Source organism: Theobroma cacao, chromosome 2, assembly GCF_053813885.1.
Source record: "Theobroma cacao isolate CCN51 chromosome 2, ASM5381388v1, whole genome shotgun sequence".
Classification (NCBI taxonomy): Eukaryota; Viridiplantae; Streptophyta; class Magnoliopsida; order Malvales; family Malvaceae; genus Theobroma; species Theobroma cacao.
Genome location: NC_142640.1, coordinates 34444616 through 34461802, shown reverse-complemented (window position 1 = coordinate 34461802; position 17187 = coordinate 34444616). Strand labels below are relative to the sequence as shown.

General features: G+C 33.3%; 1 protein-coding gene across 1 annotated transcript; it reads right to left on the bottom strand.

The window, feature by feature from the left end:
• Positions 1-14661: 14661 nt before the first annotated feature.
• On the bottom strand, positions 14662-16459 carry LOC148764194 (chaperone protein dnaJ 15-like). Its single transcript, XM_088803205.1, has 5 exons — positions 16174-16459; positions 15967-16075; positions 15725-15873; positions 15584-15637; positions 14662-15280 (listed from the first exon to the last, which is right to left on the bottom strand). Exons 1-5 carry the CDS (start codon positions 16429-16431, stop codon positions 15059-15061), a joined length of 792 nt encoding a protein of 263 aa, XP_088659331.1. The 5' UTR covers positions 16432-16459; the 3' UTR covers positions 14662-15058.
• Between the last annotated feature and the right edge of the window lie 728 nt (positions 16460-17187).

The following is a 17187-nucleotide window of genomic DNA, read 5'->3' as shown; positions in this document are numbered from 1 at the left end:
GTACCAAAAAGTTCAATTGACAGAGGGCAGGTTTTCTTTCTTTCGTTTTTTCTTGAGAACATAATGCAATTAGGTTAGAAAACAGACAGGAGGGGTACTGATCTGGACCACTTGCTTTGAATTCCTGTAGATGAAAGTTTTTAAGTGAAAATGGCAAATCAGAAGCTAACAAAGTTGATTGAACAACGTTGGGTTAATGGCAGGTCCCAAACAACGCTTACTCGACACGTGCAATACCCTAGAGCGAGCGAGCTGGTAATCTAATGACTGATGTTCAGCTAGGCTTAACTAGGTCGATGGCGCCTGTGAGTGGTGGCATGGCATGGTGTTTAATTAACAAAATGGTACTACTAACAAACAAACAAAGCAACAAACAAAATCACATTTGACTGTAATAATAAGAATTCCATTTGACATGATGACACATGTTGGAAAACTGGGGGACTTTCTTTTTTTTGTAGGGAAACGGTAGTGGAACGATCTCCAATGTGACGCCGTGATGCCCATCTCTGTGTTCCCTGACATATCTCTGCCAAAAAATGCCCAATTCCCATTTCCCTCTCACCACTTGTTCTTCTTTTGTTTTATTTTTCTTTCCATTTTTAGCCCTCGCTTCTGTCTCTCTCTATCCCACACTTATGTTCAGCTCAATCTCAGGAGCCGACACCGCCAACCACCACCACTCTTGCCCCCTCCACCCCCCATTTCTCTCTCTCTCTCTCTATAAAAAGTCAAAGCATGTGTATCCATGCATGCATGACAGTCCTTAGTACTAGTATATATCCTAAAATTACCGCAAAAAAAAAAAAAAAAAACCTATGTTTTAGATATGGCTAATGCTATTTAAGATTCTTTGATTTGCAGTTTGAATGATTAAGGTAATTATTAAGACTAAGAAATGAAGACAATATATCGAAAATGATCACGAGTTGGAACAGATTTAGGGGCTTAGGCCAAGTGTCCACATCGCCTTCATCGTGCATATCTTGCAAGGGATACGCATGTTTCACATCCGATAAAACTGTGTTTTCTTTTTCTTCCTCCTTTGGTGAGTTGCATTGGCAGTTCAGTGAATAAAGTCAACATGGCAAGCTCAGGTCTAGTTAGCTTGTTTGAAAGGGCATATATGTATTGGGTTTCGGGGTGTCTAAGTCTATGTAAGTGTGGATGGATGGATGATAACGGCCGATTGTTCAGGTGTTTACAACTATGGAAGGGCCCCCATGTTTACGTGTAGATGATGAATAATTGTTTAGGATGTTTGCGTGATTGACGTTGAAACCTATATTTCTATATACTTTTCTTTCTTTGCCTCAGATCTCTCCGAATCTTACTAACTACGAGAGGGGAATAGAGGGAGAGAGAGAGAGAGTGTGTGTGTGTGTGTGCTTTGGGTTTCCTTCTATTCTCTTCCCCACTTAAAAAAGAGCATAATTAATATGTGTATTATTATTCAAAAGCTCTTACCAAGTCTTGGTCACAACTCCAAATATGACCCACCTTGTCTCCTCTTTCTCATGTGTGTTCCATTCAAACGCCTCTCTCACTTTTGTCCATTTTTTCATACAATTAAATATTCTTATCAACCCCCCCATCATCTCATCATCACCTTTAGCTCCAAAGCTCATCTTCTTTTCCAGCCGTTTGATCTAATAACTAATCATGATTACTACTAGGGTCAACATGTGCCCATTCTTTTTATGCTTGTCTCCATAATTTATTTGCATATAAATTTATACACATCTAAACATTTTATTTAATAATAGATACGTATAGCTTTTACATAAAAAAAATAGAGTTTGAATTACTTTCTTTAAATTAAAAAAATTGATAGAAAAGAAGAAAAAAAAACCATCATCCTATACCTATATCAAGACTGGCTTGTTGCATAAGAGGATGTCCTTAGATTCTTTTCTTCCCTTAGGAACGACAATTTTCTTGTGGATTCGTATAAGCAGGTGAAGGATGGGATGGTTGTAATGACCCATTCATGCATTAACTTATGTGGGGACCTAAACTTATTTTAAGTCCCCCATTTATAACGTCGAGTTATATATAGGAGACCTGAAATTATTCATGCACATAGATTTAGGACTTAGATTGGGATCTCCATTAAAAACATGCCTTTATTAAACCTAACCACCTTTTTGCTTTATTACGTGGATCCAATGATTTTTCCCTTTGGGTCTTTCCTTCTCACTCCTTGGGAGGTTAGGGGGAAAAATATATATATAAATAAAAAAGACCCAAGGTTGGGCCACCATCACCCACTATGGGGCTCAAGGAAGTTGGTCTCACTTAAAAAGTAAATATTGTGCTGCGAAGTGACCACAAACAAATGTGAGTAGTCATACTCATAAAGGTTAAAGAGTTCACATAGGGTTGTTGGGACCAGTGTTGCCCAAGTAAAGTTTGTACTAGTTCTTGGCTTCACTTGATATTTGAATTGTCTTTCATTCAAGGCATTTTTTCCCAATGGACACATGGTGTTGAGAGAGTGGCATTGGGGCTTTCAATGAATTGCACTCCCAAACAGTATATATGTTGATTTTCTTGAGGACTTGTTCATAATTTTGAGCAAAGATATATGTCAAATGAGAGTAGGAACCGTATATGAGCGAGCCCTAATTGAAAGTTCCCTGTTTCTCCAACATTACCTAACAGAATAGGACCCATTACCCAAACTCTAACAAAGGAAGTGCTGTAGATATATACAAGTCGAAACACATGATGTGTAGAAGATGAGAAGAGAGGGAAATGCCTTTAATTTGGGAGGTGTATGCCAATATAGTTAGACATTTATTCGTAACAAGGAAGGTAGACAAGACATAGGCACAAGGTTTTCTCCACTAATGGAGGGATAAACCATGTGAGGTTGCATCCAATTGGTGGAAACCGTGGTAGGACCCGCGCACGTTGGGGCATGTTGGGACCACATGGGCAAGTGTTTGTGGCATGGAGCCCACATCTGATACTTGGGAGGGGGGAGAATTAATTAAGGGTGGTGAAAGAATTGTCCAATCAAACATGCACAATCCCGTTGATTAATAAACAACTGTCTTCTTAACAATGGTATGGTGTTTGTCATTGTTGTAATGGCTTCCACCATCCTCATATAAAAAACACTTTTTAACAAGGCTTAATCATGCTTTTCTTTGTTGTTGATTGAAGGGATGCCGATATTATCATTTAAGATCGCCCGAATCAACAAGTGTGGCCCACTTAGTTTGTGCTTATCAAGGAAAATTAACCAATTGAAACAATATTAAAAAACAAAAGATTATTTGAGGCACCATCCTATCATATTACAAACTCCATTAACTTTCTAATCATCTTTTGTTTCCTTTTGCAACCATTACTTTTGGAAGGATCCAAAAAGGATAGAAAGATGACCCCCAAATGTGACTTAGTTTTGAAGTTGAAATCCCTTTTATGGATATGTTCAAAGCACTTTTAAGCAAATCCCAAACAATGTGGGTGTGACTCAAAAATAAAACCCCTCCATGTATTCTAAGTGACACTACCTACTTCTCTTTTAAAATATAAAGGTGGGAGGTTGGGTGGAGTTAGCTTTAAGTCATGTGATGAAGTGACCCTCTCTCTATAATTGACTTAATTAATCACATTATTATGTGTTAAAAGAAAATAATAATCTAACATGGAGCTAAGCCTAGATTACAGTCTAGACTGTCTACATATAAAGCAAGAAAAGCATGGCCAAATTGCATCAATCTTTTTCAGTTTAAATACTAACACAATTTAAAGTCTCCCGTGAAACGAGTTTTGGGAGTGAGGGCATTGGGGGGGACTTTGGGTCAATCAATGAGACAAAATAAATGTGCTTTGGTTGCTAATAAAGTGAGACACTTGGACGGCTACACAAGCACAACCCACATAACATCTAACCTGCAGACATGAGAGTTGGGAAGGGACATGTGCACATGACATGACAAATACATAAATTGAAAATTAATTCTTTTTTCTTTTTCTTTTTTTTTTTGGTAAAGGAAAAATCTTTTCTTCGGATTTTAGAATAGCACTCTGTTCTTCATGTTCACTTAATTGCTAGAAATTGTAATTCAAATCTACAAAGATTTGGATAGATCCTTTTATTGGTTAAAAATATCTGCATGGTCAAGTTTTCTTGACAGACAAAAAACGACTTGTTTGGAAAGAATTCTAAGAGTTGATCAGGATTCTTAGTGGGCTAGCTTATAAATAGGTGTAGTCTCAATAGCGTGAGATATGAGAGAAGTAGGATAGTTGTAGGGTTTGCAGGGTTGGGTGTGTAGATACCTAAAACTGAGCAAGAATGCTCATGTGAGTTTGTACATATTTGTGACTGTTTGTGTTTGGTGAGATCGAGCGAGGCTATTTATGGATTGTTTTCTGATTGAGTGTTCGGTTTTGGAGTACATTTATTTGTTTGGTGTTGATATGATTGTAATTCTCTACAACTAGTGACGCTTTCCTCTCATTGGTGAAGTGTTAAACCATGTTAAATTCTTGTCTCTTGTTGTGTATGATTATGCTTCTATTTGCTTGGATGTTAATTGATTATGAGTTTGTCACAACAATAAATTCACATGGTTCCTAGTCAGCCTATATATATGCACATGTTGTCAATTTGATTATAAATCATAAATCGCAGTAATTTGCACAGGAACATTTATTTGAATAATAAATGTTTGTATTTCATATTTAAAAAAACTAAATTCAAATCTTCTCTTCTCTGAATCAAAAGAAATGCAATAGTATATGCCAAGTTTTCTGCCTCACATAGGGGAATTTATTTCCTTTTATCCTTTTTCTTTTCTTCCTTGTCACATGCGTTTGTTTTTGTTTCTTACTTCTTTAATTTCACCTTTTCTGTCTAAGCACTTACTTATTTTCAACCACAATAGTCGACTTTACTGACAATGCCGTATCTAACAATTAAAGACAAAGAAACAATCTAAAGATATATATAGTGTGTGAAAGACATGGTCCACTTTTTGCTGTTGTACACAATAACTCATCACATGCAGCAATTGTGCAGTGGCCAGTGCAACGTGAACAAACATTGTCAATAGTTTCTTTTTTGCAACTATTCTTGACTGAAGAGTGGAATCTACTTCAATGCAATATACTAATGTAAACCCCATTTAGCTAATTATTTATGCATGTGAGACTTGGTCTAAGGAAAGGATTTCCAGCATTCCCCTCTTCTATCTACATATATAACTAATGTGATTATTTTAAACAACCTTAAACAAACAGGCGACCTTGAGTTCTGGAAGAATTTGTCTAGGGAAAATCCAAGCAGATGGATGCAAATTAGGGTCTTACAAGTGGGTTTTGGATTCAACCATAGATCAAGACACACTATTTTAAATTTAAACAAGTACAGTTCAAGTAAGTTGCGAGTGTGCAACAAGTCATCCCTCAATTTTAAATATAGGCTACTTGAGGTTTCTTTGTCTGTTCCAGCTTAAACTATTTAGTCTTCCAGACAGATAACCTAAGATGGTGCTTTTCTGGTCTACTCAAAAAACCAATTATTACAAGTTAATCTATTTATTTACCGTAAGCTAGCCATCGCTACTAAGTAGGATAAGTCTCCAATTATTCATTCAAAAATATTCATACGGTTACTTTTACATGTTTTCCAATTGTGAGTGAACCCATGAGTTTACTGTAGGGCTTTTGGCATGGCTGTTTAAGTATTCAATCTCTTAAAAAGAGGAGAGATAGGTAGATCACTAGGCTTCGGATCTCCACCTCCAAGACTGAGTCATGATGAGGAATTGGGAAGAAAGCCAAAAATGTATTATTATTATTATGCTCAACTCGGTTCCAGAATTTCTCTCATTTGTTAATGTATTATTATACCATTGACAGCCGTAGGATTTAGGTAGGGCAATTCCCTGTTTATCTGTCTTCGATATTTTGCTAATGTTGATTTCTCTTTTGTCACCATTAATTCTGTTAGACTTGCTAGTTATTTTTTGACAGAAAATAGTGAAGTATTATCTTGGTAATCTCCACAAGTGACTTGATTAAAAGACACCTATGGTAGAATTTAATCAGGTGATTTCGACCTTAAGAGGATGATTCCGTCTAGACTATTTTTGAAGCTGAAATGAAGTTTATAATTTCAAAATAATCAAAATACACCATAATACTAGATAAAAAAAATTAAAGTAATAAATTTTGACAAATGAAAATAAAACCAAAACAGATGAATTGCTCAAATAAATGAGACTTGAAAAGTTGAATGTTGCATGATTTTGAAAGCCATTATGCTGTGCTTGATTGTTGAAAAAGGGGTTCTTGTGATAGAAAAAAGAAGCGTTGCAAACAAGTAAAAGATGTGTCAGAAGCGGCAGAGAGGAAGATCGGAACAGTTCTTGAAGTACTGAGTGTCGTAGCAAATGGAAGACAATAAAAAGAGAATTATGAAATAGAAGAGAATTAGAGAGAGAATTTAGAGAGAGAAGCTCTAGAGGAGAATGTGTTAGCTTCGGGAGGAAGAGAGCTCTCGAATGAATTGTTAAGGCTTTATATATATTTTTATCAAAATTGGAAGTTACAAGAAAAGGTTTTAATGTATGTAATGAATGACACTATTAAGAAGAGTTTTAATGTTGGGTAACTATTATTGAAAGTTAATGTCGAGTAATAGCTAGAAACCATTATACGACCGTTGAAGTAATTAAGTGTAATAAAACTTGTTTGAGTATAAGGTAATAGGGAAGAGATATACGTGAAAAGATATAAGAGCAGAAGTTGTATGTGAATAGGTATAAGAGAAGAAGTTATACATGAACAAGTACAAGAAAAGAAGGTGTATGTGAACAAATACATGAGAATAAGGTAAGAGGGGGAAACATTTGTACTTTAAGAAGAAAACTTTTTAACTACCTTCATATATTTAAACCATCAAGCCAAACTCTTTAAAACATCCTAACATGAAAATAACCCGTGAACCTTGCCACTTATTTCAAGTTGCTTTCACTACCATTCATGTGAATTGGTTATTCTATATGAAATAGTTGTTCTACTTGTATTAGTTGTTTCATATGGAATAGCACTCCACTTATTCTAATTGTTTCGTGTAAAGTTGTGCTTCACTTATTTTAGTTGTTTTGCTTAAAGTGGTACTTCACTCTTAATGGTTGTTCTCATTATTCTTTATTCTATATTATGCCATAAAATAATTCTTTAGAGAATATGTCTTAACCAAAATTAAGTATCTACAATTGTATTAAGTAACCAAATACTCAAGGAACTTACAAATACATCAAATAATTAATCAAAAGCCTGAGGCAAATAGAAATGGACAAGACTTGCTCTCTAAGAGCTTAAATAAAAGAAGTTAAAAATGCTATGAAACTATGAGTGCTCGAAAAGCCAAGTACATAGTGATTGAGCTCATTTAAGCTAAGGTTTGTGTTGTTGACTTGTGTGTTGTGCCTCTATTTTGAAATGAATGGCACTTTCTTTTATTTTATAGGCAATTTTGCTAATGGTAAGTTCCTCTTTTGTATCAATTAATAGCTTGAATTTTGGTGCTAGAAGGCTTTTCTTCCTACAAATCAGTAACTAATCCTTCAAAGTAGCAACAACTCTCACCTCGTTGGTGTATTTTCAAAATGAAAGATTGTGTCACTTAATAATGTAACTATTGGAAAAACACCTTTAATCCAAAAGTTATGTCTTATAAGATCAATGGTTGCGTCTAAAGACAAAGAGGCACTTCAATTGAAAGGTTGTGCCTAAAGACGAAGAGACACTTGCAAGTCTATATAAGGACTTACTAACAACCAATTTGAGACATGAAATGAAATGAATGAAAAATTCAAATAAAGGCATATAAGCAATTAAAGTTCTTGTTGTTTACTAAAAACATCCAAATTCCTTATAATCTACTTGCTGTAGAAGGTAGATTGTAAAACCATGACAACTCTGCAATACTCTAACCGTGTCTAATAGTCTAATTTTATAAGTATAAGATAAAGTTAGTGCTGGGATTCGACCTCATGCTTAAACATGAAAATAATCAAGAAATTAAAAATATAACGCAGCGAAATAATAAATTAGTATTTAATTAGAGAAATAGCCAAATCCTACAATATCAATGTTTGTGTTTTTCATGTAATTTTTAAATTAATTATGAACATTCATAAGTTTAAGAGTTACATACCTTACTCTAGATATCATAATCAAGAGCCAATTAAATAAAAAACACTTGTGATGAAGCAAGAAACCCTGAAAAGAGCATAAGATGGTTTAAAATCCTGCAACCAAAATCTTAGCTTCTTCACCTTTAAGATTTGTCAAATCTTTAGCCACCCAAGTATTTGGCTTCTAACAATAATCCACACAATGACTGAACAAGACCATCTCAAAGGTAAGATTTTACTTGTGCTAGCAAGATTTATTTCTAAAACAAAAAAGCCAAAAATTCTTGTTGAATCTTATTTTTTTTAAACAAAGAAAACTATTTTTCTTTTGTTATTTTATGAAACGGCTGAGAAGTGGCTGGAGGCTTAGAGTTTTAATTTGCTAACATAACATGTTTATATAGCTAAACTAAATTGTAACCTTAAATAAAATAGTTATATTTTAATTCAATTAAGTCCTTGTGAACTTAATTAATTTTTCACTTTATTTTGGTCTATTTCAATTAAGTCTAACTTAATTAATTATCCTTATTTAATTTTAATCATGTCACTTAATGTGTGTGACTTATTAGGCTTCTAACATGTTGGTAAGAAATATAAAATCTAATTAAATATCAATTTGATAATTGATTTATATTTATATATCATGACCGGTATCTAGCAATACATCATGACCATCCAAATGTTAGATAGTCAATTAAAGAATTTGACAAACCCTTCAATGATAAGCCTCTCAATGCAATATGATCTTTTCATCAAATATCCCAGATATGTCATAAAGCATGGCTTAGTGTCATCCTTTGGCCAAATACTTTATACAAGTTAATCAAGAGTTGAAATCAAGTGAGATATATTCCCTCATATCACTTGGGGTGATGAATCCTCTCTTGACCACTCATTCACCTTCGCATGTTTCATGGCATACCCAAAAACACCTTATTTAGGCATCTGGCCACCTCCAGACCCTTAAAGGTGAAATCAAAGTATGTCATTCCCTATACAAGATGACTTGATGTCTAAAGTCTGAGGACTGGTTACACAACAATCACATGAGAACATATTCCATAGACACTTTAGTGAAATACCTAATAGAGTTCTCATAACAGGTCATATTCAGTGAATTTGTTCTTTAACAAGCACCCATATGTTATCTTTAGGTATTCTATATACTTCAAACTATGAGATCTATTGCTTACTTCTTAAATAAGGAGGCTTAACATGTATTAGTCTTTGAGTATTATCAATGCCTTGTTTTGACAATACAATGATTAAGAGAAATTTTAGAAACATGGCTTTGATGTACAATGATCTCATAATTGTAACAACTTTATAATTCTCTTGCAAAGCTTTTATGTTCCATGGGCTTCATCCAATTGGTACTTAATAACTCCTTATTATTGCACTAATATGAAGAAAAACCTCTATCACATATAGTTATGCGATTAAGTATGCATTAAATGGCAATATATATGTCAAGCCCTACCCTATAATATACTTGCCATGTCATTCATATATTTGACAACATGCTTGCATACTTGAATCCCTCGAAAAAATCATCAAAAGTCGGTAATGTACCTAGTGGTACAACTAAGTTGATTTAAGCCTCGAATTAGTTCAAATAAAGATTTTAAGATGCAATTGAGAGTTATTGAATCTTAGAATGACTTAATATGATGATTCGGAGTTCAGAAATTGATTTGGAGTTAAATTGGAATTTTCATAACGTAGGGGTAAAATGGTCATTTTTTCACCCCAAGGCAAATTTGGGATGGTGGATGAAATTTTGATCAAGTTTGACTATTTGGAATATAATTTGAGCTTGAGAAGTGAAAAATTTTAATTTCGATAAATTTTCGAACATAAGGGCAAAAAGGTCATTTCACGTGTCCACAAGGACGTAATTAGAATTTTTTGAATTTTACACCACCTTGACACTTGTCAAACCCATGAAATTCATTTTATACTTTGGATAATTGAGGGATTTAATGTGGTGGGGAAGAAATGCTTAATTATTAAGTTTTATGTATGGACCAATCACATGGTGACAAGCGTCAAGCTTTAACATTATTATATTTTCCTTTATAAACACAATTAAAACTCTCCCATCTCATTTCTCTTGGCCAGCCAAGCTAAGAACAAAAGGGAAAAAGGATAGAACAAACCCTAGAAAAGAAAATCAAGAGAAAATTTATTGGATTTCAAGGAATTAAGCAAGTAAAGGTAAAATTTCTTAATTCTAGCTTGTGATTTACCTTTCCTATGCATTCTTTTTCAATTACCATGGTTAAAATTCAAGATCTCATGAAGGATTCATGGCTGACCAATTTTAGGGAGAGAAGATTTGATGATTTATTTGGTTAGATTTCAAGGTATCTTAGTGTTTTTAGTTGTTTGGTAATGTTTAGCATGAAAAACAAGCAAGAAATTTCATGCCCTTCACCCACACTCCTTGGCTGAAATTTTCAAGAGAGAGATTGGATAATGGACTTTGATGAATTTCATGCTATTTAAGTGCTTTTAGTTGTTTTACGATGTAAGGTGTAAAAATCAAACATGAAAATTACATGTTCTACACTAAACCTTCAATGGCCGAATTTTACAAGGAAGATATTGATGATGGATTTTTGTGATATTACATATTATTTAACTTGTAATTGATGACTTGGAGTGTTGGAAGTGGAATCAAGTTAATTGGAGTTGAATTGGATGTATTGGCCAATTAACCGATGTATAGATCGAATTAGGCCAATACCATTTTATTTAGATACATAATTGAAACTACATAGAACACCATATTTAGATAATAATATGAACATTTCGCATCCCATTTCATGCATTTATATAGAGCCTAAATTAGTTTTATAACGGTTTAATACAAATATAATAAATTGCTTGTTGTGCATTATGTTTAGGTGGTGAAACTTTCGATAAGGGTAAGGAGATTGTACCCAAAGATCGGGCCTAGGAGTATTTCGAATCCCGATATTGTGAGTAACCTTATTATCGTCTTAGTTATCTAAAGTAGTTTTTATTCGTTTTTGTGATTTTATAGAAAAATGAGTTTAAATGGTAAATCCTTATGTTTTATAAGTAAAATGTGATTAAATGAAATGAGTTTTATAAATCATTTTGAAATTGAATGATGATTTTAGAAATTGAGTAATTGGAGAATGTTTGATTGTATTGTAAATTTATGATTTGAATTGAATGGCTTATGGTGATATTGGTATAAATGGCTGAATTGGAAATTGTGTTGAAATTGTATGAACTATTTGTTTTGCCTTAACAGGCTAGGTAGTAATATAATTGTCATGTCATGCTGTCGAAACTTTTATTGATTTGGTGGGATATTGATTAGTCACTGCAGTTGGGGTTTTCGTGGACCAGCCTATTAGAGAGGGGCACGATAACTCGATTATATTTTACCTCAGTACGAGAGGCGCGGAGGGTATCTCTTGAGGTAAAGCTTTAGAATTCACTACACGCTAAACCACCACGTGAGGGTGAACTCAGCCAACGCCAATGAACGGTTATGCTTTTAAACGTAAAAATGTATTTTATGCGTATATGAACTTTTCTTTAATAGCCTTGGCGGACTCGGTTGGATGCCCCGACCAAGGTATCCCCGAGAATGAGTTTTGGCACGAACTAAATTTTTAAAAAATTCATAAGCCATGTTGATTATTTGAGTGAAATGAAATTATTTTATTTAGTTGAAATGAGTTTGAAACGTTATGAATCATAGTACGATGAATTATTTTAAGTTGTCTCCATTTACTCGACTTTAGATATTTTAGATGATGTTTGTTTAGTCACTGAGTTTATATAAACTCACCACCCTCGTTTCCAGTCATTCCAGGATCAGGACAGTCCATAAATAGCTTATTACTTCGAGGGTTATTATTGGACTCGCCTCTTCAGAAATTGTAGGTCCACAGCCTTTGTTACCTTTCGTCATTTGGGAGCCCACACGTTATTGTAAATTAAATTACATACTCTAGTTATCTGTGTTACTATATGCATGGATTTATTTTGCTTTTACGCTATAAAAATTATTTACGCAAAATTCTATAAATATTATTTTATAAGAAAATAGAATATTTCATTTAATATTTTTATTTTATTCTATTAACTACAATTTCACCCTAAATGAACGTTTTAGAAGTAAAAACTTGTTTTTAGTTATGAAATGTGTATTTTCCCCTATATATTATATTTTCAGCAGGTTTCAAAATTTTTGGAAAAAATGACCAAAATGCCCTCGTGAGACAGAAAAATATTTTTTTTATTATTGTTTTGATTTGGAAATAGCTTATAATCTTTTAAAATATGATATTTAGTAATTATTGCTCACAGGGAAGGTGCAAAAACTGATATTAAGCCTTGCGAGGTTTTGATTGGTATTCAGGGTAATGAATGTCTATCGAGATATCGCGGCGATTGTCAAGGGCTCGAGGAGAATACCTGGTCGTGACAATATATTCTTTGACCAATCCAATTGGCTCAAGGACATTACCAACAGTTAGATGTTGGCTTCATCATATCTTCGAGGCTATTCACATAATCAAACAATATATCTATAAAATAAATAAAAAAAGAAAAACTCATAATTTCAAGATATTATTTGACATGCAATAGTACTTTTTTTAAGCTAGATTATAATTATGAACCTAAACTATCAAATTAATCAAAAAATATTTAGACATGAAGTATTTAAAAACTTAATTTAGGTTGAAAATTACTTATAATTGAAGCCTCGGTGAGTTTGTTTTAAGAGAGTGAAAAACACAGCTAGGGACAGAGAAGAGGAAGTGTCACTACTGGTCTCAAGAATAGGACTTGAATTTTTGCAGTGGAAGGAGAGTAGTTTAGGTTTTAACTTTTTTAATAAAATCTTAAATTATAGAAAGAAATTTTTGTCTTTCCATATAGTATTTAAATACTAGTATATAAATTACTTTTTGATAAATCTACTTTGACTTATAATATTAGACCCCACTCCCTACAAAATTTCAAAAATATTAGTTAGTTCATTAGTATCATTAACTAAATAAACAGTCTATCATAAATAGTATAATATGTAGAAATTATTGACATTTCATTGAATAAATGGTGTCATGTGACACTACTTTTATTAATGTAGGTCCACCCATGCGATCGAGGCTTTCGGAAGGGGAAAAGGTGGGACATGGTTGTAAGAGATTGACAGTGCCTGGTTTTCCACATTTTTTTTGTTTTTTTTTAATTTTATGGGCATTTTAGTTATTTTTAACACTCATTAACAACATTTGAAATTACGAGGCGAAAAGTCAATTCAGAATATTAATAGATCCAAAATGAATTAAGATGAAACCTTAATAGCATGCTTGGTTCATTGGAAAGAATAGAATGGGAATAGAATAATCATTCTAAGGGAATAAAATAGAGGAAGAATAGCTATTATGTAGATTGGTTCATGGGAATAGAATAGAATAGAAATTACTATTATTACTTATTCTATTATTTGGTTGGCAGGAATAATTTTAAGAATGGTTAAGGAATAATGGATAAATGATAAAAATACCCTTTATTAAAATTTAAAGATTTTTTAATTAAAAAACAAAAAAACTATGATGAGAAATAAATACTCTTTATTAAAATTAAAGATAAAAGGAGTGAGGAAGAGAGAGAGAAAAAATAGGTTTAGTATTTTTTATAAGGTAATTTTTTAAATTGTAAAAGGGTATATTTGCCTAATCAACTTCTTTTCTTATTTCCAACAATTTGGAATAGCTATTATCAAGAGGGGTCTTGGTAACAGCTATTCAGGCTTCTCTTGGAATGGTTATTTTGAAAAATAGTCATTCTATTTAACCAAATGCAGTTTTATATCAAGAATGAGAATAGGAAAGGAATGACTATTTTATTCTCCCCAACCAAACATGCCCTAAAAGAAAGAGACAATACAACCTTCTTAAAAAATCATATTTGTATTTCTTTCTCTAAAAATAATTAAAAATAAATTCTTTTATTTTTTTGATAACCACCTATTAATTAGTTCTTATGCTCATCTATGGTTCAATTAGTAAATAGTATGGTAAATTTGGTATGAGCGGAGTAAATATTTGTGTAAAATAGGACTACTACTGCACACTCAATCTTACTCCTTGATTATTATATTTCTATTTTGGATAAGATATATTGTAATTCATGTCCAGAATGTTTCTAGGTTTTTTTTTTTTTTTTTTTTTTAAAAAAAGGGATTTACAAAAAGAGAACATTGGGTTTTTGTTTCGCCAAGTAGTCAACAATAGTTGAAAGATAATCAAAAGTAAATGATTAATAGTAGTACCCAAAATATTTGTCACACAAGTAAATTGTGCACTGGAAATGATAATAAATGCAGCTGATAAATCATAATCTACAGATTGTTGCTTAGGAAATGATAATAATTTTGGAGTAGGTGCATTATTAAAATATCCAAGAAAGAGATGGTTGAAATTGCGATCACCCATCATTAAAAAGACAACACACATGGCCAATATGTGCTTTGAGCAATAATATCCGAGCAAATCTACTCGTCCATCCATCAGTTGAAGGCCTCAATTGAATAGTTACGCCAAGAGAGACAGAAATGAATTTCTTATTACACAGACAACTAGGAACTTTGAGACTGCTAAAAAGAGGGAGCTCACTTGATCAAATAAGAATACAAAAGACTTGCATCCACTTGCTTTCCAAATTAACTCATCATACAGGACCATTACTGTAACATGACATACTGGACAACCTTGGTGGAGAAAAGAATTGAATAAATAATACAAGGCAAGCTTTGGCAGGCAGCAGAGTGCTGGCAAATATTTCAAACCATGGTGGGCATTTAAACCTCTCATGAACCCTATCTAAATACCATTTCATCCAAGCTTTTTGTCAGATCCCTTCAGATTCAAATTGAACCATTTCTTTTTCCCTGATTTATCCTTCCCATCTGAGTTTCCATCTTCCGGTGGACTCTCAGCCTCACCAGGAACTTTGCTTGTACTTCCATTACTTACGTTAACATTCATACTGTTGGGCGTCCTTGTTACACTGAATGTAGCATGGATACTATCACGCTGTTTCAGCAGCTCGTCTACCTGTGTTTTAGATGCCAAAAATTGAAGTCAAACCAGCAATTTATTTATATGACTCTTACTACACTTCAAAAATGAGCTAAATCCAAATGAGCAATTACTCTTTTAGCAATATCAAGAAGCTAAGGAGCATTTTCTATAGCCATTTATGAAATTATTAGACTGCGTAACTACGTGACATGTGCATATATACAGAAAAACATATCCTTATGCATTTCTACATGCAGTCACTTGCATAAATGTAGAAAAGACAGTATGACTGCAAGATGAAAAACATTTATAGAGAGCCGGGATTTCAAAACATACGGATTGCTTTTCTTGGCTGTACCGGTTGGTCACTTCTTGAAAGCGTGCCAAAGCCTACAAAATATCCCACCAGAAATATGAGATCAAATGTGTACAACTCAGTTATAACAAGCCCCAAATAGAACATGGCTGGACTTATACTTTTCTGTATTCTGTTTCAAATTGCCGCAACTCATTTCTCTTTCTTAAAATCTGAGCTTCAATATCCTTGAGCTTCTCGGTGGTATCCTCATATGACTTAGCACAAAGTGCCTCAATTGTGTAAGTAGCAGTCTTGAAAAAATTATCTCCTGAGAAAAATCAGCCAAACCAGTCAGCCAATAACACAAATACTCCAAAACATACTTTTAACTAAACTATCAGACAAAACAAACTGCTCCAACCATAAACAGCGAATATATGTGTGCCAGCTTTTAGTTCTGAAACCTCACAAGGTTGAAGACCTTCCAACCTTTTAAAGAAGGCAGATTCAGGGTCTTTAGCTATTGCTAACTGCATAACACATGAATAAATCATCATTTCTTACCACAACAAGAAGCCAAACATCCAGCAGAAAAAAAAATATAAAGTATAAATGACAACTTACATACCGCATTTACAGTGGAATCCATTCTGTATACTTGAAAATGTAAGAAATACATGCCAACAGATGTCACTTTGCCTGTCTTCTCGCTGTCTTCCTGTACACAGACAATGAAATCATAAATAGAAAGTAATAAATGTATGAATAAATGGCTCATTACTTCAGAAACACAACTGAAAGTAACAATATCCTTGAACTTCCAAGACAATGACAGAAAAAGGAAAATTGCATCATAGCGATGACCACAAGAGCTTTCATTGAACATTGAAGCACTAATATAACATCAACACAAGCTTTCATTGAAGAAAGACTAGAGCACTAGTACAACATTAAATGAACCATGTCAGGAACAAAGACAAAATAGCTTACAGAAAGTACCAAAGGGAAAATAAAAATCTCAAGTACTTGAAAAAAAAAAAAAAAACTGTTTTTTGTCACTGCAGAAATGACTTGCTGTTTTTAAGTATTAAAGGTGCACGCACACCATAACATAGTTGTGTGCAGGTGTTTTCTTTTTACATGATTTATCTTGGTGTATGCTGTGCATGACTTGTACCATATAGCAGCCAAGGATACCAGCTGGTCAGATAAATTTTCACATCTAAAATTGTGAATCATTGGAATAGAGAGAAAGAATGGCATACAAGCAAATACAAAACATCACCAACATCATATACACAGACATAATAGAAATACACATACAAAGACAGTGACTCTAAAAATTAACTCTGAATGCACTCATTCCAATCCAGAGTATGCTACTTTAATTGTACTTATTTTCAAAAGGCCCAGTACAGCATCCACAGTTCTTATTTTCAAAAGCCTGAGGCAAATAGAAATGGACAAGACTTGCTCTCTAAGAGCTTAAATAAAAGAAGTTAAAAATGCTATGAAACTATGAGTGCTCGAAAAGCCAAGTACATAGTGATTGAGCTCATTTAAGCTAAGGTTTGTGTTGTTGAATTGTGTGTTGTGCCTCTATTTTGAAATGAATGGCACCTTCTTTTATTTTATAGGCAAT